We start from the raw sequence: 25393 nt of genomic DNA on the forward strand, positions 1-25393 counted from the left end.
TCGCGTTATGCATTTCTTACGTTGCTCAAAAAAATCAAAAACTTAACAAAAATCTAAAAATAAAATACGTTTAATCGTGCGTTTCTCGACTAAATTTAACGACGACCGTATAGAATATTATCACGGTGACGTCGAATGTCGCAAAATCCTGATCAACGGCAATGGGATCGACCGGTTGAGCGTTATTCCTTGTGCGCAATACACGAGAATAACACGCTAAATTTTCCAACCGGACGATGGGCAGTGTAATTGTTAGCCAACATGGTGTAAAAAAAATTCCAAAATTTTACACTGCATTCTCGCTGTCGAGAAGCATGCAACATTAGTTATTATTTGCCCAAAAACGTAAGTCAAAATAGTTATTATTGTAATCGTATAATATAATATTTCATTACACACAACTAAAAGTTCAATACGCTTTTAATTTCGTAAACGCACAATAAAACGAATACATGACGTTGCGGGTGGCTGTATACCGTACGTTAAAATATTATAATATAATGTATTTTTATCTTATACTCTATCGTTATAATTGTTATGATATTATGTTCTATTATGAGTCATAATAATTTATGACTATTATTTTCCACTCGCATGTATGTATATATATTCGAGGCCGGTCTTTGATTAATTGACGGACTTAGAAAGTAATCTGTGCTCCCTATATCTATTTTACCGTTAAGCGATAATGGCCATTGTGGTATTTTTGTTCTTGATCATTTTTTATTTTTTACCGTTTCTCTCTCTCTCTCTCTCTCTCTCTCTCTCTCTCTCTCTCACTCTCTCTCTTTCTCTCCATCAATGTTTAATTATTATTAAATTATTAAAATTATTTAAATTATTATTATAAATTTATTAAATTATTAAAATATTCTGAATAATTACTAAGATAACATTGATGTTGTGCATCTTAACTCTGAATCCCATGAATCCATTCCCATTACTAGTCATTGCCACCATTCGTTCAACACCCTTAAGACCGGTCTCGTACAATACTATCAGATATCAATCAGAATTTGTGAAACTGTTTTTCGGCCATCTAAACAATGAAATAATATTAAAGATTCAATACCAATGACTCAACAATATACAAAAACGATAATAGAATAAAATCATTAGTCACGTCGATCGATGAGTTGGAAATTATGTTTTTTGCGTTCTAACCTTACTTGACCGTACATAGAGTTGGCAATATTAGAGCCGACCATATAGGATTAATATTATGTACAAAAATATAAATACATATTACTTATACAACACATAATATTATATATCTATCGTAATATCAAAAAAAAAAGAAAAATGTTATCATTAATTAATATCAAGAACAATTATTAATTATATAGAATAAGGTTACATTTATCGGATCATAACATTATTTAATATGTATAATATAGTCATAATTACAATATTTTTATCATGTTTTTAAAATTAAGTCTTATTTTTATTATTCTTATTAGTAGTTAAAATATATATATACGTTAATTTTGTTCTACTTTGTACGATTAATTTGATTTTTATAATAACAACGAATATACACTCTCCGTGAACATATTATTATACTTCGACATTTTTAATGTATTAATCTACAATTTATTTTTTTCAATTATTATATTATTTGAATTTATGACGCAATAAAATTAGTTGACAACAAAAATTATTTTCCTTTACTGTTTTGTTCCCTCACATTTTATTATATATACATAATTTGTACTATCGATTACCTATTGTGTATATTATTAGGGACAAGTTTTTAAAAAATAATAATAGCAACGCTGTTTCTAAATAATTTCAATTTAATGTATGATTTAATCGATTGACCTTGTGTATTTAAATATTGGGTTTTATTTATACATTTCTAATTGCATAAAACGATATAAATTGTACAAGAAGATTAAATAAATCTGTGATTGTTTTTCAATTAGGTAAAATAATTAAAAATCATGTATACTATCATTATTATTATACTTATATATTTATATACTTATATTATTATTATACTAACGCAGTATTTTTTAAACAGTATTCCCCGGAGATCACTTAAGGGTTCCACAAAACTCGAGTGCTTATTTCAAAATATTCCAAAAAAATTACTATAAAAAAAATCTAGATAAAAATCAGCCAGGGAAAAAATGTCATGTTAAACATGCACATTTATAAAATATATAACTATATTTTTATGTTATATACAAGTCAATCGCAATATAAAATTTACAATAAATAATAATAACCAGTCAATAGTGTCTTGCAACTATACAAGATTATATAAGAATAGTCGAAAAACGACCGTCTATAACGAAAAATTAACACGTGGTACGTGCCCACGTAACTACAATGGGTACAACGACAGTCTGGTTTCAATACACCTATCGATTTTGCTTTGCAAATACGTTAAACGTTTAGTTCGAACGACGAGTCGCTGGGCAGTGCAGTGCGAATACAAGACGTTAAGTGAAAAGATATTGAGAGTCTTTTCCTTTGTCGCACTTATGTGGATTCTCAGCAGTCACCGGTAACAAGTCTAAAAATCGTATCGGGTTGAATTTAATGTCGATACTAAGATTTTCATTGACGAATCTTACTCTAGATAAGTGTAATAATGATAACTCATCGATAATGTTTACAGTCAATTTCAAGCCCATCCATCCCATTAAGATTCGTGTACTAATTTAATTTTATATTCTGTTCTGCTATTGAAGTCCAATATAATGTTTCCTTTTCGTCATTGCTATAACACTTCCTAAACAAATAATGTAATTACATTTTGCTGTAGTCAGGATTTTGATGTATTGTCAACGGTGATGGCGCCAGGAATTTTTTTTTAGGAAAAACCAAAGAAAACCCAACGTATATCAGGGCAGGCACAGTAGTTAAAAAAAGAGGGGATGATAAGGGGTACACGACCAAATAAACACAAATTTTTCATCGATGACAATAAATATTATCACTTGTCATTACTCTTTAGCCGCTAGATGTTCACAATGCAGACATGCAAATCGTTCAACACAGATTGGAGATTAAACGATGATTGTACTAGATATTATAGATATTATACGAGATTCAGGGGGTGGACAAAACACGGCAGCAACGAAATCAGCGGCTACTTTAATTGAGGTACTTTTGTTATCAAACTATAATCTGTGATAACTGATATTCGTTATTAATTGTAATTTCAATTATGGTAATTGTTCAATATGTGATCTAACAAACAGTGTGAAACATGGTGACCTACTGGGTACCAAGAACTTTTTACTTGTGGATCATTTTTTAGATATTATGTTGTATCATAATACAGGCCCATGCGCAGGATTTCAGAATGGGAAGTGTTTAAAAAAATATATATATATAAAATAGATTCATCGATGATTAAATAGCATTATATTTAAGTATATTAAAAACGTTTATATCTATATAATACTATAAAATGCAAATAATTGTAGTAAATTTACAAATACAATTGTAATACATTTACAAAAACACAATTTATTTTTTTTTGGTAATGATGCAAGATTGGGGGTTGACCCATGGTCATAACACAGTATAAGACTTATAAGCCCCCCAGATCTCAAACTCTTATTGCACCTAATACCTTAAAAAATAATACTACTATTAGTAATATTTAAAAATGCGCAGTAGCTTATAAAGAATATTACTACCGTTTCATGATGAAATAAAATGTTACTAATTTCCTACTGTACCTCAAATAAAATGGCTGACTGATTTCATTATTGTCCTATGCTGTCCATGTAATTTGTTATCAGTGTCCATTCTGTTTTATTCTGTGCTAGATCACTGGCTCTAACAGTCATATTTTCAGAATTGTTTAAAATTAGAATTATGTCATAATATTATCGTAATCCTATCGAAACCGTTCCCTTGAACCGCACCAATTATAAAACGTAAAAAATCTATAGCTGTGCGTGACGCATTATTTAGGAAAACTAGACCCTGAAATGACAGGTATCTTTTATTAATGTAATAATACTTAAAAATTCGAATTCGAACTATTAAGGCGCCTGGTGCCAATGTCGTTTTACCCTCAAAAATACACTTAACGGAAGTAGTGAACCTACACCGTAGAATCAACCAAATTTGATTTTTTTTTTTTTTATTAAAATAGAAGGAAAAATTCTATAAGCCGCATTGAACTTCGTTTTTCAATATTTATTCCCAAAATTTATAATGAGTCTCTTAAAAGAGTAAAATTTAAGTTTTTTTTTATCAATATTTTTTTACTATTTAAAATAGGAATAAAAAAAATGTATTATGCCACTCTCTCCATTACTAGTCCCTAAAAAGAAATACATTTAAGGTGTAAACGCAAATAAACGTAATTTTTTTTTTTTTTTGATCTGTGTATTCCATTAGTTAAACTATAATTTGTATGTATTGTTAAATTGTAAAAACGAATACATTTTTAAAACTACCCTTTTAAATTTAAAAAATATTGAAAAATCGTAATTAATGATAACACTATACTTTCAAATATATATATATATTGTATACACTTATCTGGGAATTCAGCAAGGTTAGAAATATCCAAATTTATCATAAGCTTCATTTTATCTCTAATAAATATAAAGTCGATAATGGTTTTATGTCATAAGTGGTATATGACATAATCTTAAATTTTCATTTAGGCAAACTAGATTACGTTTCCGACCACTGTGCGTCCGTAGACTCCCTCCACTCTATTGTTCACCTAATCATTATGAATGATATACTGATACCTGTGGTACCTCGTATTCCGCGTATAGATAATAACTAAAACCTGTATAAAAACAAGTAATAATTTAGTATTTTATTTTCAATTATCATTCTAGAATACGACCGACGCATGTCGTATGTTTTTCGGGCTTGTACACGCAACACGCATGTGCATAGTTGTATACATTGAAAATTATTAAAAATATTCTAGATAATTCCATTGAATCCAAGAGAAGTCCAGATCAACCACATAATATATGCAACTATTATTGACAGAGTTAAATTACCACTGCTATCTAAGAATTACTAACAAGACACAGTAGGTAGGTACCTACAGTTATCTACATTTCATTAACAGAATGTCCCAAAACGAGTTAACGTCGGACGCAAATTCTAATTAAGCATAAAATACTATTAAAATATAACATACGTTTAAAATAATTTTTAAGTTTTTTAAAATCCGTTCGGAGAGGGGGGCTTATAGCCTACTAAGCCCTTTCTATATATGCCACTGGTTTTGTTATTTGACTTGCCATTTTCTTTTCAACTAAATTTTTCAAGTTGAGAATTGATCCAAGAAGTTCATTTTCATTATACAAACATTTCTAATCATTTTATTTAATGGAGGGCATTTTTATACGTTTTAATATCATTACCGTGCATTATCAGTTTCGTCTTCGGAACCGGATCGTTCAATGTCTATTGAAGTACAATTTATAATACATATATATATGTATGTAATATTAATAATACTATTATGACACTTATCGATAAAATAAACTTATTGCAACGAAATAATCTATATAATTGACTTGATTTATTCATTGACAGATAATTTTAAAATATATGTACAAATTTCCATGATATACAGGTACATGACAAAATATCGTTTCCATTTCCACGTTAAACGGGTTCCATCTTATTCAGGGAACGATGTATTTAAAAATATATTAGGTTTGCCGGGACCGTAACATTTTTCCATAAAAGTCAGGTTTCCACGTTATTCAGGTTCTATATTACACAGATTTTACTGTAAAATAAATAACTAGCATTAATATTTGTATAAGAAAAAATTTCAATGTTTCACGTTTTTGTTAAATATTGCATGCTTTAAACACTAAACAAGAGTCGTAAATTGTAGATTAATCAGTGTTATATTTTAACTATGAGCTATACAATTGTCTTGTCATATATTGTAATTGTTGAGTTATCGTAGTTTTATATTGGTAAAATAAAAAAATAAATCTCAACTATGATAATATTCATGAATTCTTATTTCTTATCTTAAAATCTTTTAAAGCTTAGGAAATTTAATTGTAATTATTCTAAAAAAAAAAAGCATCTGAGGAGGGATATATCCCCATATCCCCCTTCCATAATTACTCCACTGTTATCAATCAATTTCCAATGTCGAAATTTATGTAAATTATATTGATTGTTGTGGGAGGCAATTCGAATATGGTAAAATAGGGGCTCTTGAATTGCCTCCAAAATATCCGGAGGAAATTCGAATGACAAAAAGTAATCTAAACAGTTTTGGAAGGCAATTCGTGTGCATCGAGCTTTTCAAACCGGCCCATCAAATTTACTGATATTTTGTCAATATTATTCCAAACCCGAGAAAAATGTGCACGTGAAACGATTTCAATAATAAACTCCATTTACTTATGTGAATAGATGTTTTCAAAAATGAAATACTTAAAATATTAATATAGAAATTACTTAATTTTTACAAGCAACGCTGTTGGTTGGATCAATAAAGTTTAATGTACACTATCTAAAATTTTTTAAATACAATAAATTCCAAACTTCTCATTTTGTAACTTACTCGTATCTCAATAAAACAAATTTTAAATCATGTTAATAAATACACATTTTTCTAAAATCTAAATTAATCGTTATTAAATGCTTAATAATATTACGTAAGTTTCATTGTTTTTTCGTTAACTTTATTCTTACACTTATCAGTGGCGTACATACGGAGGGGGGGGGAGGTCAAACCCCCCCAGGGCCAAAAAAAAAGAAAAAAGAAAATTATCAAATTATTGATGACGTGTAGTATATTCGTAATTTCATTATTATGCATTGACTTAAAATATACAACTATACAAATATAATGATAATTAAATAATTATATTGATAGGAGTTTGAAAAGTTTTGTTAACTATGCTGTTTTTATATTCCAATAGCTATTAATTTACTGTAATGTTAAAGTAAACTGCAAATTGGTAAAAATGTTGTATAAAATAATAACTATTTATAGCAGTTATTTATCTTATTTTTCTGTGTAACAAAAAAAAAAAGATAACGATTATTTTTGTTAAACCCCCTTCCCCTCAGAGCTAGATTGAATGTACGCCACTGACACTTATAAATACAAAAATAATAATAATAAATTAACATTTATAAACACTAAAAAAATCTATCATATAACAATTTTTTTAAGAAACACTCGTAGGTTGAACTTATAACATTCTAATTTTTGCAACAAGAAAATGAATAAAATATTTAAGAATGTAGTACGTTTCAAGTACCTATAATCTGCACACATTTTATAAAAATATTTTGAAACTACAAAATGTCTTGATAAAACGTATATCGTTTAATTCGATTTAATCAAATTTCCTTTTTTTTTTTAAAAAAAAAGCTTACAAATAATCATTGTGATATTCCAATATTTTAATTATTTTTTTCGCTACAAAAAAACTTGTAAGAAAATGCTTGTATTCAATGTTCAGCCGTAAGTGTTAAAATTTAAAATAATGAACTTTTGACCACAAAAATATAGCAGATTTTATGTGTTTTATCGTTTAATCAAAATGTAATATTTTAACTTTCGTAATAATATTTATTCAAGGTATCGAGATTTTTGAGTTATCAAGATTAGAGTTACCAAGATCCCATTGTATTCAGATAACTGTTGGATAGTCTTGATAAAACCAATTATTTCACTCAGAACCTTAAATTCAAACTTGCATTTGAATATTACTTAACCTTCGAGTAAAACATCGTATAAAAAAAATCAAATCAAATCATCAAATTTAATACCAATTCATGTTACAAAAATCCACTCGTAGCAAAACCGCTATTTAACAATTTAAATTATAATCTAATTTTTCAATGTAATAAATGTTTTTTGGAAATACTTTTTAATAATTTCATTATACTATGAATTTTTATTTGAATCATTATGATGTATAGATTTTAATCAATAAATAAAAGCAATAAAACTTTTAAGCATAAAATTTTATTACGTCTGATATAAAAAATAAATAATATTCATAAAAATTAGTAATCAAATGTCTATACACTAGAATTTTAAATTAAAAAAAAAAAAAACCAAAGGCTGTATTTGTTTTATAGAATATTAAATGAAAAAAAAATCAATTCTGAAAATAGAATATTAGTTTAATATTATATAAGTTCATTGGTTGAACTCACATTTTATTTGCATAGCAAACAATAATATTTATGAAATAATGAATTTATTATTTATAAATATTTCGTTAGAAATCAATGGTAATATTTTAAATACAATTATTATTATTATTTATTTATACATATATATATATATATATATATATATATATATATAAAAATGGAGCAAAAAATGTTTAACATTTCATCAATTGAGAACGACTGGGCCGATTTGGCTTAATTTTTTTTAATTATTCATAATTGCCAAGAGAAGATTTTTACGAAAAAAAATGTTGGAAAAGTGCTATTGTTTAATAAATCGTAGTTTAATTTAATAAATTTTGACCAGTTCGAAAACTGTACAGTTGAAAATGAATTATTAAATGCAATTATTAAAAAACTATTATAAAAACTATTAATAACTATTTAATAACTATAAATTTTATACTTGGTATTAAATAACGGGTATTGCATAAATATTAAACAACAAAATCCCGCAACATATGCCAAAACAAACCAGAATGTTAGTTCGAAGGATTATTATACATATCGGTTGATGATTACACGCGATTAGGACAACGTTATTCTACAATGTCGTGAATTTTATCAACAATTCATGGTCGACATGTATGTAAAGATAGAGAACGAACGATTTCGATACTTGAGGTTCAATCAAAAAAAGCTGCGTGCGGAAGATTCTCAAAACAATTATTAGATATCGGCGATGCATTCCATTCAACTTTCCCATGGGAAAGTTACTATAGATGAAACGGGATGCATAAATTACCGACTGATTTTTGCACAATCATTGATTCGCAAGATGCTCTCATTGACTAGATATTTCCTAATGAACACAGATAATACACAAATCGTGAGTGGTTGGCAGAAAGAGTAATTTTAACAGCAAAAAATGTGGACATTAATGAATTGTATCTCAACATTTGTTATCAGGATAGTTGGTATCATACAAATCTATAGATAGTTTGCGATGCTATTGAAGCTGTAAATTGTCCAACAGTTTTTAAATTAATTGGATTTACCAGGCAAACCACCGCATAATTTACAACTGAAGGTTGGATCTCCGGTTATTTTGCTTCGCAATTTGAACGCACCACAGTTGTGCAATGGTACGCGATTAATCATTAAAAAATTAATAAAAATGTTATCGAAGTCATCATTTTAAATGGTAAATTCCGAGGTGAAAATATTATTACCACGAATTTCTATTATACCACAGATGTGCCAATACAATTTAAACGCCTTCAATTTCCACATAGATTGGCATTTGCAATGACTATCAATAAGTCTCAAGTCCAAACGATGTCTGTCTGTGGCTAAGATTTGAGCACATCATGTTTTTTACAATTATACGTGGCGTACTCTTAAACCATCCACTTTGTTTGTGTTGGCGAAAGATGGGAAAAAAATATTTTACACTCTGTTGCATTAAGGGATTGATATTATTTTTTACTAATATTGACATAATTAGCTATATATATATATATATATTTTAAAGGATCAATTTTAATAAATTATTAAAAAAATAAATGTTTGATGTTTTTTCATTTTTATATTCCGTCACTGTTCATAGCACTCCATACCTTTTCCACTTATATACCACATCCTTACCCACCTATATTATATTAGTTTTTTTTCTAGCAAAATATTCTCTAGAAAAAATTTATATGACAAAACAACGTTTGTCGGATCAGCTAGTATATATATATAAAAAATTACTGGGCCTCACTGAGTAACATCATGTGGAGGCTAGGAATTATAACATAAAACAAATTCAATATTTATGACCAGGGTGGTGAATTTAATGTAGTTAAATACATTTAAAATTTCACTAATTTTAGAATAACATGCACTTAAAATAGTTATTAATTCAATTTGTATACTTATATTTATTATATTAATATATTGTATATATAAAAATGTATTTATTTTATTAAAAAGAAAATATAAAATGTTGATCGAATTTGAATTTTGATTCGGAACTTGATTGATTCTACTCATCTGAAAAATCTTTAAAAAAATTTTATTTATGTTAAATTTTATTTATTGTTAAAAAAAAAAATAATTAATTTTTTTGTACCTTATTCGTCTTGACTATTGCAATGGACAACAAGTACTCGTTTGGTGTTAACAAATAAAAATGATTGTCGATTGTTTGTCAACAAATTTTTGTATGCTGAAAAACTCCTTTCAAAATTTATAAATATAATGGAGCATATTGCATGAATGCTATGTCATTGAAGCTAAGGTCATCTGGGAGATAAGTTCTGGACATTTCAGTTCCATCGAATATTTTCGAAATAATGCATATTGCATCAAATCCAGTATTTTTTCATAAGATTGATAATATATAAATTTAACGTACAAACAACCTGTGTAAAAAAAAAATAAAAAAAATATTAATTTAAAGATTTTAATTGAGGAATTTGATTAAAAATACCGGACAATTAACTAAAAAGGAAGATTAACCTAAAAAGGCAAAATAATTACTTAAAAAATTAAAAACTTTTAAAAAAACACAAAAAAAAAATGCAATATAAAAATGTCGTAAATGAATTTGTTGTTATATATAGTAGACGCTGCTTATAAGACTCACTTCATGACCAGCACAAAGTGAGTCTTATAACTGAATGAATCATATAGGCGAAGTGGGAAAAAAAATTAATTATGTATTTATAAATTTTATTTTACTACATATTTTGCTTTTATTTTAATACTTTAACACATATTACATATTACATACTTATTATAGAATAAATTTAATAATCCTGATAAAAAAAAAAAAAAAAAAACTAAAATTATAAAAGGTAAATATTACTTACATTTAAAAATACATATTATAAAAATAATTTTCGAAAAATATTTCGTGTAAAAAAATGTACCGTTGACTGCAATGTAACTGCGTATAAACATATGCATGTGTGCGTATGTGTATTTATGTACCCGTAATTATGATAACTGTGCAGCCACCAGATACCTCACTATAATAACGATAATCATTGCGATAAATTTTTCTGCGATTAAAAATATTATACGTTATAAGGTACCATCAGAAACTAAAAATAATCAACACGAACATGGGTGTAGCGAGGGTGGCGCAGGGAGGGCACTTGCCCATCCCTGCGCCACAAATTGAATTATATTTGTTTATACTAAACGTATAAACGTAAGTTTTACATTAAAATCAAAAATTAAATAAGATATAATTCTAAAAATAATTTAGTGGGACCGAGTGATATCTACACGTGTAATCGTTATGACGTTTTATGAGTTATCCAATGGTCTATCTGTAGATTATTTGAATTACGAGTTTAACACTAATCGTTTTATGTTTTTGCCCCTCCCTGATTCAAATTTTAGCTACGCCCATGAACACGAATATTATTTAATTTTCCAATATCAATATATTTCTAAATTATAACCAAAAAAGTTTATTTTCTACTATTTATTTTACGAAATTTTAATCTTATAACCGATTTTTTTTTTTTTTTAATGTATTTGGATACGTCCGGACCGTTCCAAACGATTTTGAGTCTAATAAGCGACTGAACTTAATATCCGTGAGTCTTATAAGCGGCGTATACTGTAATTCAAATTATGACAAATTAAATTTGATTATTAAATTAAATAAAAAATATAAAAAATCAAATTAAATTAAATATCAAATGATTTATGGAAAGCTATCTTTCACAATCAATCAAAAAATAAAAGGAAATGCACTTTCCTACTAATGTACAGATCTATTTTTGAAATTGGTTGTACAATTTAAAGCAAAAGTGTCTATGTAGTTTAATATTAAATTAATCACTTTTATACCGATACATGTAAATTATTTGTGTGAACCTGTTTTTTGAGGCCAATAGATTGTGTAATTATTTTTAACGTAACTCCATAGGCTTATTGGCGCACATATAAGGGTGCCAGGGGGTGCTTAGAACCACAAGTTCTAAATTAGTACCGCCAGTTTTTTTCGAGGTAATCATAAAAATAATACTTAAATTCTCATAAATATTCTTAAATCGTAAATATTGAATGATAGATATATCGAGTGTCACAACAAGTATTAGAAACAATACTAGAAATAATTTAATACTTATTTTTTTTTTTTAATACTCTTGACCAAACTCCTGTTGTAAAATGTAATGTATAAACTATAGTCCCAAATAATATTTAATAGATATTAGTTTAATAAATAAAATATAATTTTAAAATTCTTCTGATACAAATAATGATACTAAATCAATAAAAATTCCATTATAATGCAGTTAGATTAAATATTAAAAATTAAAGGTAACTACAATTAGTAGATAAATAATTTAGAATAATTAAGAGTTTATTTTTTTTATCTGAGCTTTTAGTAAACTATTAAGCTTGACAATTAAACATAAATAAAATATACATAATACATTTAAAATAAATAGTTACTAATTTTTAAATACGAAATCCAACCTCATGGATGAAAGATAATAAGAGTAATAACGGATACAGAGTTTGAATTAAGGATGTCATGAATATTGAAAGGAATATTGAGGGACTTCAGAGAATTAAATAGAACAAGACGTTTGGAGGATATGAAAGGACAATCAAAAAGAATATGATTTAAATCGAAAATACTTTCATCTAGATGGAACGTACAGATGGGGGAATCATTAAGATTTAGTTTATAAGCATGGGATAGTAGGAGATGATGGTCACTACAAAGACGGTTAAATTATATAATGAGGGGTCTGGATAAAGTAAGATCTTTTTTAATTTAAAAGAATGAATTTTTAATTTCAATATACAATAACAGAATTTCAAGATTATTATTTAGATTTAAAAATGACAATCTTTTAAATAAAATATATTTTAAATGAAAAACAATTATTGAAATAATTATACTATTAAAAACGTATAATTGGAATAATTTAATATGTAACAAATGGTGTTTCATATTTATATATAATTATTAAAAGCTTTAGTTAATATACTCTTTATAAAAATATACTTAAAAATCTAATTACAATATAATAATGTAAGTATAAAAATGGTTTAGCGATATGAAATGAGCAAGATCATTGGTATTTGTGGCCTATAATGTTACAATTGACAACAATAATTTTTTAAGAAAATTATGTAAGAAGTGTAATAACAAATAGTAATAATTACAAAACAGTCTCAGAACTACGAAAGGTTCAATATTCAAATTTATACTATATACACAATGAAATAAATTAAGTTAGAAACTATTTGCAAGGCTCAAAAATAATTTAAACAAATTATATCATAAAGTATGTGATCATGCCCTGAAAGCCTTTAATATGATACTCATGACAATGGAGTAAAATCCAGAAACAGATAGTGTAAAATATTTCATTAAAATATACAATGAAATACTTTAAAAATTTTAAAATATTTCATTATTAAACATTATTTAATAATGTTGAATAAAAATTGAAATTATCTTATTAAGTTATCACATGACTATAATTTATTGACTCTATAATCTGTAATAAAGAAATTATAGTTCTTTGATCTTACATAAACAGTAGGTAATTTTATAATGATAGTAAGTTAATTTTTTCTTTGTTGAATTGAAGCTTAATTATTACTTATTTCTTTTATAGTTCAATTGACATAAGTTAATGAACAATATTACCAATATTATTAAAGAAAAATTAGGACTTATATCAGATTATTAAGACTTCAAATTCCTAAAATAAAAAGTTTATCTACTTATTTTTAAATAAATTTTGGCAATGTTGCGGATATAAAATACTCACAAATTAACTTTTAATCAAACACTTATGGATAAAAATCTCTGAATAGTCGGTAATTTTATATTATTATTTAATAAAATTGAATAATTATTATAAGTAGGTAATTAGAAAATGTATCTATAAACTCTAGTCAAGGTTATTTTTAACTTAAAAAATATTCAAAAACTGTTTTAATATTGCACTTTAGTACAATTGATAGAAAAAAAGTTAAGTTATAATATAAGAAATTATTCAGAAATAATCATGTTTGAAAAATAAAAAGGAAACTTAAATAATTTATATAATTTAAATATTAATAATAATTTTAATTTTTACTAGTACTAATACTGCATATTGTTTAATAGGTGCAAATAATAAAATATTATTAATAAATTAAGAGATAGGTATCTATAATATCAATTATTTATCATAACATACAAAATTTAATGCTACAACATTCAATTCAATTAATTTACAAATTACACCAAAACAAACATGACTATTGTACAATTTAATACAATTATTCATTGCATATAAATTCTTAACATTTTAATATCAAATTTTCTTCAAATTTAAAAAAAAAATAAGAATTAAAGTAAAATATTTAATCAAAACATAAATAAAATAAATAAATATATACACTTATTGGAAATTAGTGTAGCATATAAAATGTACATAATTTTTTAAAACTTAATATTTACAATTTTGTATATCAATATAAATATTTTTAATAAATAAATAACTACTTTATAAAAAAATGTTAATAAAAATACTATTTAGATTCCATTGTAAAATTGATTTAGTAGTTTTAAAATTGTTTTAATTGTTATTGCACATTGTTCCTAAAAGGATAAGTTTGTTAACCATTTGTATTTTATGTCTCATATAATCACAGATATATAAACTAAAGTTAGTTTATTTATCTGTAAATATGATTTTGGAAAGCATATTTTTATTTATAATTTATTGTTTATTTCTATTTTAATTAAAAATATATAATTTTATCTAACTAATACATTTAAGAGGATATACAGTAGAGTCTCGCTGATCCGGATTAAATGGAATGGCTTTTTCTCAACTTCCTAATAAATATTAATTTTGTTTTAAAAAAATAACACCTTATTTATAAAAATTCAAAATGTATTGATTTATTTTACATTATACATGTATTATATTAATACAATTGTATAGAAAATTAAAGAAATTACATAAGACTTTGAATTTATTTGAAAAATTCTGTGATATTCTATTATATTGTTATAGAGGTACAATTATGCTATAAATATATATGTACATACATATAAACCCCAAGAATATATATATTAATTACGTATCAATAATATAAGTCTTATAGAAAATAACAATTAAAATTAACATAAATTGTTTTTATGTAATATTTATATGTATGTATATATATATATATATATATATATATATATACACACACACATATACATATACATATATATATATATTACATATACATATAAATATACATATATACATACATATAAATATTACATAAAAACAATTTATGTTAATTTTAATTGTTATTTTCTATAAGACTTATATTATTGATACGTAATTAATATATATATTCTTGGGGTTTATATGTATGTACATATATATTTATAGCATAATTGTACCTCTATAACAATATAATAGAATATCACAGAATTTTTCATATATATATATCCAGATCAGCGAGACTACTGTAAACACAATATTTGATAACTGTTGCATTCTTCAATTTCATAAAAACCTATTTAATATATTTATAAATGATTGAAGTCCACATAAGTAAATATACCAAAGTATTTATATTAAAAATAATCTGTCACTAGACCAATACTTCCAAAAAATATAATATTTGTTATTTGTCTTATTTTCATAATCTCACTATAAAATGAGAAATGAAAAGCAATGTTAATGGTAAATTTCTCAGTAAATACGATAACCAGAAATAACAAATATTATGCTGAAATCCTATATAATTAACAGTATATTTAAATATTTTATTGAAATTACCGATAACTGTAAGTATTCTTACCAATTGACATTGTTATTTTTCGTACCAGAAGTAAAATGTCATTAAATTATAAATTAATGATAAATACTGAACGATAATAATAGTTCATGAATCATGCCGCAGCAGAGAGACATTAACAGCATAAATTTTTAACTATCGATTGGTTGCAATTATTTGTTATCCATCCAACTGATTACCTAAAATACAAATTATGTACAAAAAAATATACATATTTAGTAATTAATTTATAAGATTTTGCAAATCACCATTCATAAAAGTTTAATAATACCTGGCAAATAAAATAATTATTTAACACATTTGAAATGACAACAGCAAAAATGAACACAATTTTCATTACGCTCAAATATACATACTCTACATATTTCAAAATATTTATACTTTTTTTTTTAATCCTATTTTTTCTTTTTTCTCAAGTATCGTTTTATAAAGCTTTTGTATAATAATAAAAATTATACTATTTTTATTTAATACATCCATATCTTTGATCTTTATTACATATTAACATTTACATTTTTAATATAATAATAGAATTGTGTTGACCTAAATTATGCACACCATAGTTGTAACTATCAATTCTGTTTTAGTTTTCAATATTATTATAAAATTAACATTGAAAAATTTTTTCAAAAAGAAAACAAAATAGATTTTTTAAATAAAATTTGTTTATGAATTCATAATTTATTTTAATTATTAATATTTGTTTTGAATAATTTTAAAAGTTTAAAAAATATTAACACAAATACTTTTATATTAAACATATGAAAATTATGTACATGACTTAAAATTGGAAAATACTTTTATTTCTTTTTAGGTTTGGGCTTTAGTACTGATCCGGAACCTCCAAATGCTTTAAATCCATCTTTATTTTCATTCTGAAACATTAAATACACTTTGTATTATCAAGATTTAAATCATATCTGTAAAAATAGCAAGTTTGTACCGATTCTAAAACAGGAATGTGATAAAAAATGATTGTAATGTATAACAATTCAAAATGCTAGAATAAATTAAGTTATAAAAACAATTACCTCTTGATTATTAGTTACAGGTCGAATATTTCTTATGAATTGTATAGTTCCCACAGTATAATTATAATCAGGAATACCTCTTTGATAGGCTACTTTTACTTGATTTGACTCATCATCAACATTATTTTTTTTCTTTTTACCATCCAATCTGTTGCCTGAACCTTTAAATGCCATAAAACCAGTGGGTTCGGGCATTAAATCAGCAGGATCAACCATCATTTCTTCATCAGTGTCTTTTTTTCCATGATCAGGTTCCTTATAACCAACCGGTGGAGCAAAGTCAACATTCATATCACACTCAATAATACTAACAGCATCACCAGGTTCAGTTTTCAAGACACGCATTTCATAAATTTTTTGATTATACTTAATGGCTATGATATCGCCAGTAGTAAGACAAGCAAAATTACGTAAGCAATTTTCTAAAACCGCTTTTGGATTAGTAATGTCGAGGAATTCAGAATTTTGAGGTTGGAACTTTGAAAATGTGGCAACATCTAATGAAACACTTTCAACTTGAACTAAATCCCCTTCATCTAGTAATATATTTTTCATCATCTAAAAAAAAAAAAAAAAAAATCATACAATATATATGTTTTAGTTGTAGTTAAAATTCAAAAAATAATACATACCCAATATGGAATGTATACTTTGTCTTCATCTGCAATAAACTCCAACACTCCACAATGGGTTACTTTATTTTTTTTCTTATTGGTAAGCCTGAACAACATGGGGTAATTGATATTCAATCGTGTCAACGTGTCTAAAGCCGAAGGTGGCATTATAACTAAAACAATCATACAAATTAATTATAACAAAAGCATGAAAGCCATATGAAACAAAGTGGCATTACTTTTTCCACCGCGTTCTACGTCTTCCCGTTCAGTGCCTGGAAGCATAGACACTGACCAACATCTGTACGACATGATGAATGGTCGGAGCATTTCACTGAACATGCTTAAGGAAAACTGAAACATAACGAGTGTTGTTAGTGAAATCCTAAGATTACGAACCGGAATCGCGTTCCTCGCGATACTTACCATCGCGTAACAGTGATTTAAACGTAGGTCGAGTATAACGAAATAGGAACGTTTAAAATGCGCTTGAGACGCGAACAGGACAATGTTGATTTATAAACACAGGTACATCTATGTGAAATGAATCAATACAGTGAACATACCATAAGAGCGCAATCGCGCATTTGATGACAGCGATGTGCGCGCAAACAGCGGAATGTAATCGATTGGGGATAATTTCTGACCGACTCAACAATAAAAACACTGCGCTGCGCCGAGAACACGATCGAGTACTTATCAAAAACGACGGTTTTGCATTATCATCGCGTTGCGTCGGGTCCGCGAGTGGTGTGTACGGTTCGCCTATGTGCGCGTGCGGTGTTGCCATGACGTGTTCGCCTCCACAGAAGTGGGACAATGCGCGATGATAACGGCGAAAAAACGTCGAGCAGCCGATTGTAGTGATCTTTGTGCGGGACACTAAGATCGGTACCATATTAATTATTTAACGACGTAGCACGATGTATGTTATCTTGAGACGTTGGGTTGAGAGAGATAGGTAGGTGAATAATTAAACACTGGTATATTAAACTTATAAACTTACTGTTTTTATTAATTTATTACAATAAATTAATAAACAGTTAAAAACACAAAAAATTAAAATAACAAGTTATTCTGGGCTAAGAATTATATACTCGCGGCGATGTGGCTGTAACAAAATTCACGACGAGCAATAATTTATTAATGGCCAGTATAACACTGTCCATTAGAACTATCTATCTACATCTGAATAATGCTAAATGCTCAACCCGTATTTATACGGGTTCCAATGACGTAAAAGTGGCCTATTTCTAATATTACTTTATTTTACTGTTTATTTATTATTATTATGTATAAAGAAAGAAGAAACGGACGAATTGGAAATAAAATAAATAAATAAAATTAAATCATTGCCGTCGTAACTAGTTCCGGTTCGCGTTTGTAGTCGGTTCACATTTGCGCGTGCGGTGTTGCCATGACGTGCTTACCTCCATGGATGCAGGATAACGCGAGACGTAACTTACGATGATAACGTGAGAAAACGCCGAGTAGCCGTCGGCAGCCGATCGATTGATTGGTCGCAAAAACGAAACAACGGCGTCGACCTGAGAGGAGGAACACGCAACGGACGAATTGAAAATAAAAAAAAAAATATAAACAACAAATCGTTGCCGTCAACGTGATTGTTCGCACAGTGTACGTCTCCTTCGTAACTAGTCCCGATCCGCGTTTCTGAATTTCTGTCGATCGTCTCCGTTCAGCGGGTACGCGCCGTGCCGTAACTATTATTTTTTTTTTCTTCGCCCCGTTCGCAGTTGTTTCGTTACTTGTTCAAGCCAGTTAGCCGTCGTTTCGCTCGCCCTCCGTCCATCATGATCGGCGGACTCTTCATGTACAACCACAAAGGCGAGGTGCTCATATCGCGCGTGTACCGTGACGACATCGGCCGCAACGCCGTGGATGCGTTCCGTGTGAATGTCATACACGCGCGTCAGCAGGTCCGCTCTCCCGTCACAAACATCGCGCGCACCTCGTTCTTCCACATCCGCCGCGCCAACATCTGGCTGGCCGCCGTCACCAAGCAAAACGTCAACGGCGCCATGGTGTTCGAGTTCCTCATCCGGTTCACGCAGGTCATGCAATCGTACTTCGGCAAGATCAATGAGGAGAACATCAAGAACAACTTTGTGCTCATCTACGAGCTGCTGGACGAAATACTGGACTTTGGCTACCCGCAGAACTGCGATACGGGTGTGCTCAAGACGTTCATCACGCAGACGGGCGTCAAGTCGCAGAGCAAGGAGGAGCAAATGCAGATCACGTCCCAGGTCACTGGCCAGATCGGCTGGCGCCGCGAGGGCATCAAGTACAGACGCAACGAACTGTTCCTCGACGTACTCGAGTATGTTAACCTACTCATGTCGCCTCAAGGTCAAGTGTTGTCAGCTCATGTGGCCGGCCGTATACTCATGAAATCCTACCTAAGCGGCATGCCTGAATGCAAGTTTGGCATTAACGATAAAATAGTCATGGAATCCAAGGGCACCAAGATAATGGACGATACAGGTTCAAGAACGGCTTCCGGAAAACCTGTTGTTGTCATCGATGACTGTCAATTCCATCAATGCGTAAAACTTTCAAAGTTCGAAACTGAACATTCCATTAGCTTCATTCCACCTGATGGTGAATTCGAACTGATGCGTTACCGTACTACCAAAGACATATCACTGCCATTCAGAGTTATACCTCTTGTGCGTGAAGTAGGTCGTACACGTATGGAAGTTAAAGCCGTTTTAAAATCCAATTTCAAGCCATCATTGCTAGGTCAGAAAATCGAAGTGAAAATACCAACCCCTTTAAACACTGCTGGTGTCCAATTGTTGTGTTTGAAAGGCAAAGCCAAGTACAAGGCTTCAGATAATGCGATTGTGTGGAAAATTAAAAGAATGGCAGGTATGAAAGAAACACAATTATCAGCTGAAATTGATCTTTTGGAGACTGACACTAAAAAGAAATGGACTAGACCTCCTATATCCATGAATTTTGAGGTACCATTTGCACCATCTGGATTCAAAGTTAGGTATTTAAAAGTATTCGAACCAAAATTGAATTATTCTGATCATGATGTTGTCAAATGGGTTCGTTATATTGGGCGCAGTGGATTATATGAAACTAGATGTTAAGCGATTAATACTATTATATTTATTTAACCATTTTCCAATTTACCACTATTATTTACATAACCAAAACTCTAAAATTTAATATTAATTGTAATACGAGTTATTATATAATTAATTTATCGAATACATTCTGATAAATACATTTATTGTTATCTAGGTCAGTTATTTATTTTTATTTTTTATGATATATAATAAAAAACAATTTCATATAATTTACTGTCATATGATGAATATTGTGGCCACATAATTTTTTATTATTCTACCTATTATATAATTAAAAATGTATTATTTTATTATTATTTTTTTTTACTTATTTTGATCTGCGTTGTATTTTAGTAGGTTATTTTTGTTTGTAATGCACTAATAAGTCAAAACATATAGATATTACAATAGATAAATTATAAAATATAACTTATTGGTTCATTGTTATAGTATTGTAATAATAACGATTCTATTTAGATGTATAGTGCTTTATATTATAATATTATATCATGACAATAACACTGTGTTGTTATTTATTTATTTATTATACTTCTGTTTGATATATAAATTGTGGTTATTGCCACTATGTTGGTGTTGATAAAAAACAATCTGAACCAACAGGAAATAATATATTGCTGCCACTTTATGGTATTTAATTAAATTTAAATTAAATTAATTGAATTTAATAAAATTAAATCATATTTATTTTTATTGTTATAAGTTGGTATAAATTTTGAAATTCCATATGTTACCTACTAATTATTAAAAATTATAATCTTTTATATCTAGTATAATGTGTTTAGAGAATATTAGCCAAAGTAATTGTAGTTAATAGTGTATAACAATCAAAAAGTGAAATTTAGATTTTTGCATAAATGTATTCAATCAATGAAGCTTATTATAGGGATAAAATATATGGAAGATTTGTCAATCACATAATTCTTTGGAATGAGAAATATGTGTTTTCTATCTTAGAATATATTTTGGTAATATGAGAATGTAACTATTTTTCTTACTCAAGAATAAATTATTTTCTGTGAAAATAAATCTATTTATTAGTATTTAGGGTACATTTTTATTGTTGTTGATGAGTATATTTACCAGTTTTTAACAGGGGCAAAATGGGAACAAAATTCAAACCGGAAAATTTAAATTTATCCAGGCCATCTACCATTTACCAATTAAATCTCCAAAAAAAATTTTCTTCCTACGCTCGCTCAAATGATACATTTCTATTTGCTTATTTCAATAGAATTATAAAAATACATTTCATTTTATTTATAATAATATTTATACTTTCAACATAATAAAACTATAAAAGGACAATCACTATTTTGCTATTTTGTTAGACTTATAATATATTGTATTAATATACCACTAATACAGACAAAATTTAATTAGTGTAGTTGAAACTTGAAATAAACGCAAAATTTATAATTATATATATATATATTGTGTTTTAATAGTTCATGTGTAGTTATTAGTAACAAATGTATTTATAATAAAGAAAAATATTAATTATAATGTATAATAAACAATACCTATAATAAATTATTAAAAATTATATAATAAGAAATATTTATAAATTTATAACAATAATTTAGATAGAAGCTTAAATTTTTCACCAACTGCATTTACTATTGTATTGTTATCTATTTCTAGCAGAATTGTATTCTTAATGGCCATCAGCATAAAAGACTCAAGTCTTAAAGGTTGAAAATGACCTTTCACAAGTCACTTGAGTAACAGGAAGGGTTAAAATGTACTGATATGCTATAGTTAATGTAGAGTAAGTACTTGCAAATAAATTATATTTAACTAATATAATATAACAACATATTACACCATTTTTACAAGACTTATTACAAGGTTTCATAACATCCATAATCTCTAGGTTTTCATTTTCAGAGTCACTTATATATGACTCTTCATTATAGTCCTCATCAACCGGTTTTTTTTACAAAATCAGAAGTTCACGCGTTCAATACGATTTACTATGAACATAATATTACAATTTAAGGCTAACAATTTTTTTTTTTATATAATATAAAATAATCTTAAAATCTATCCTAAACTCCTAAACTTTCAATTCATCTTATGTATTCCACTCAACTCCAGTATCAGCTTATTTTTAAATTAAAAATGATCCCTACCATATATAGAACATTTTACATGTTACAGTGATAAATGGGGGGCTTCACCCCTCACTGAATACTAACTCTATCAACGTTTTTAAAAAAAAAAAATCTTTATACGAAAAATTTTTAAACTGCGTGTGACTAACCGATGATTTCACGTAATAAAATAATATATAGATTATTTTAAATCCCTTCGACAAAATAAATTGTGTTGTATTTCTCAATTGGACATATTTGTCAAGTTAACTGCACATTTTATATTTCCTAATGCACAATTAGTGTCTTACTGCACCTTACAATAAAGCCTGCTATACAGTAAATACTTATAAATTTTATAAACACTTATAAATATTTATAATTATATTTATGGTACGCAATATTGTTTCCTAAGCACTTATAGTTAAATATAGAAAAATACTAAGCCTCAAAATTATATAAATTAAAAATAATTAGGTAATCCACTTACTTTCAGCATTTGGATCTCCGACTAACAATTGACCATCTTTGCTATCATTCACCTCAGTAGGTGTACTTTTGCGAAAAAATGAATCTAATCGATTACATTTTTCAGCACATTTTGCAAATAATTTCTTGTTTTTTTTTATGATCTCTTTCTGCTCCTCCTTTCCTTTTTTTATCCATAATTTAATATTACCATATGACAAATAATTAAAAACTTAAATGTTCATTAAAAAGTTAAGTATAAAAACGTGAAAAACGCGGTTGAACGACACACTCATCACCAATGCACTAACATTAATAAGTATAACACATCATAGTTTTTACCACAACACATCTGCATGCGAAGATTTGTTTGGGTTTATTACAGATTTTATTTATAAAAATAACAATAATCAATGGGACTAATATTACAAAATGATGTATTATTTAGTTGTCATATTAAATATTATTCAATTAAAACAATTATATATCGCCGTATTGCTATATTCGTCGACACTCTAAAGATTTACAACTTTCAGATTTCAAAAGGCGTCTAATCAGTAATTTACAATTTCTCAGTAATTAGTTCTGCTAGATTGTATTCTAGAGTTGAGACAATACATACACTTCTCAGTATTCGGATGTTTGATTATAAAAATAACCAATCGACGTGTCGTCGATTTTGATTTTATTTGATGTCTATATTTAAGTAATATTTTGTGATTTTATATCTGATGGCCTATACTTTATCATATTCATACGGGACTATTAAAATGTTACATAATTGTATTAATAATTTACCAAGTACAATAGTCTCATAGTTTCAAAGTTTTAATACAAAAATATTGTTGACGCATTAATTAATTTTGTAAATAAAATCTAATATAATATGGTCCAGGCCTTTTGGAAATTTCCTAATTCCAGACCGACCAATCCATCCCTGGTTTTTAATATAAAATATTAATTATTATGAATAATTTAATGTTATGTTATTGCATATTAGCTCTAGTATCATCATATTTTAAACTCATTTATACCTTTTAATTATCATTCTCTTGTAATAAATTATTATATTTGAAGAGTTAAATTATAAAACAAAATTAATGAGGATAGTTAATGGAAATTCTTTTGCCGAACATAAAATATTTTAATGCTTTTATATTATTTTAAATTATATATATATTAGTGATGGGTCGAACCCTGATTTTTTAAATCGAACCGAACTTTAAATTATTTTTTCGAACTCGAACTTCAGTTCACTGAACCTTCATATTTTTTACCGAACCGAACCTATTATGATTTTAAGTCGAACTCGAACTCAATACTTTTTATCATATACATTGTACCTATCTACAAACTGGCCCGGCTCAAGTATTAAACAAACATAGGCGAAATTTAGTTTTTGCCGCCCTTTATGTGTAAATAATTTATCAAATATTTTTTTTTTATACATAAAAATTGTCCAGAAAAAATGCCGCACTAGGCGTGGGCCTATGTCACCTACCTCTTGAGCCGGGATAGCTACAAATTAAATCAATCATAATTATTAATTACTATTGTATTTTAAGTTTTCGTATTACCTAGTCTAAATAATTGTATTATTTACAATTCATTTAAATTTTAGATAATTTCTTATTATTATTATTATTTTTCAAAACCAGTATTGTGCTCTCTCTCGTGTTGTCTTGTAGCTTATAAAATATTCATTGAGTATTGAGTGTAATATGATAATACAATCAGTACATTTTAATAATATATAAAAAAAATGGTAATTATAACTATAATTCACAAATATAGAATGATTAGTAAAATTTATAATGTAATGCCGGTTTTCCACTAAACGGACAGTTGTGTTTATGTTGTGTCTGAGTCTTCTACAACCTGATAAACAAAAACAAAACTGAAACAAAACCAAAACTTTTGTTTCCATCAAACGGGCTACATTTTGTTCGAGTTTGGTTTTTGTATTCGATCCTTTTCCACTGGTTGTTACGAGTTTTTATTTATTATTATTATTATTTAATTATTAAGCATACTATATATGTAATAATATATATGTTACCAAAAAAGATGACAATCAGTCCGTGTTGACAATGACTAGTCAATAACGATAATGTCAGATTTAGTAAGGAATTAAT

At 27.3% G+C, this 25393-nt stretch overlaps 2 protein-coding genes across 5 annotated transcripts; one reads left to right on the forward strand and one right to left on the reverse strand.

Annotated features, from left to right (window-relative positions):
- Window positions 1-10061: 10061 nt before the first annotated feature.
- Window positions 10062-18294, reverse strand: LOC112693285 (ubiquitin recognition factor in ER-associated degradation protein 1-like). Of its 4 annotated transcripts, XR_003149466.1 has the most exons (7): window positions 17812-17935; window positions 17591-17745; window positions 16959-17516; window positions 16726-16802; window positions 15931-16106; window positions 10223-10514; window positions 10062-10152 (listed from the first exon to the last, which is right to left on the reverse strand). XR_003149466.1 is itself a non-coding variant. In XM_025568280.1 (5 exons), exons 1-4 carry the CDS (start codon window positions 17933-17935, stop codon window positions 16728-16730), a joined length of 912 nt encoding a protein of 303 aa, XP_025424065.1. In that variant the 3' UTR covers window positions 15905-16106; window positions 16726-16727. The 4 variants fall into 4 exon arrangements, 3 of the variants coding, with proteins under 3 accessions (XP_025424065.1, XP_025424064.1, XP_025424066.1); XM_025568280.1 differs by lacking the exons at window positions 10062-10152; window positions 10223-10514 and having other exon boundaries at window positions 15905-16106; XM_025568281.1 differs by lacking the exons at window positions 10062-10152; window positions 10223-10514; window positions 15931-16106 and adding an exon at window positions 17999-18294 and having other exon boundaries at window positions 16678-16802; window positions 17812-17926.
- A 748-nt stretch (window positions 18295-19042) lies between these two features.
- Window positions 19043-20777, forward strand: LOC112693284 (AP-2 complex subunit mu). The gene has a single exon (XM_025568277.1). The coding sequence runs from the start codon at window positions 19387-19389 to the stop codon at window positions 20695-20697; it is 1311 nt and encodes a 436-aa protein (XP_025424062.1). The 5' UTR covers window positions 19043-19386; the 3' UTR covers window positions 20698-20777.
- Window positions 20778-25393: the final 4616 nt, after the last annotated feature.

The sequence above is a fragment of the Sipha flava genome, unplaced genomic scaffold (assembly GCF_003268045.1).
Source record: "Sipha flava isolate LNK unplaced genomic scaffold, YSA_version1 84_pilon_pilon, whole genome shotgun sequence".
In the NCBI taxonomy this organism is placed as follows: Eukaryota; Metazoa; Arthropoda; class Insecta; order Hemiptera; family Aphididae; genus Sipha; species Sipha flava.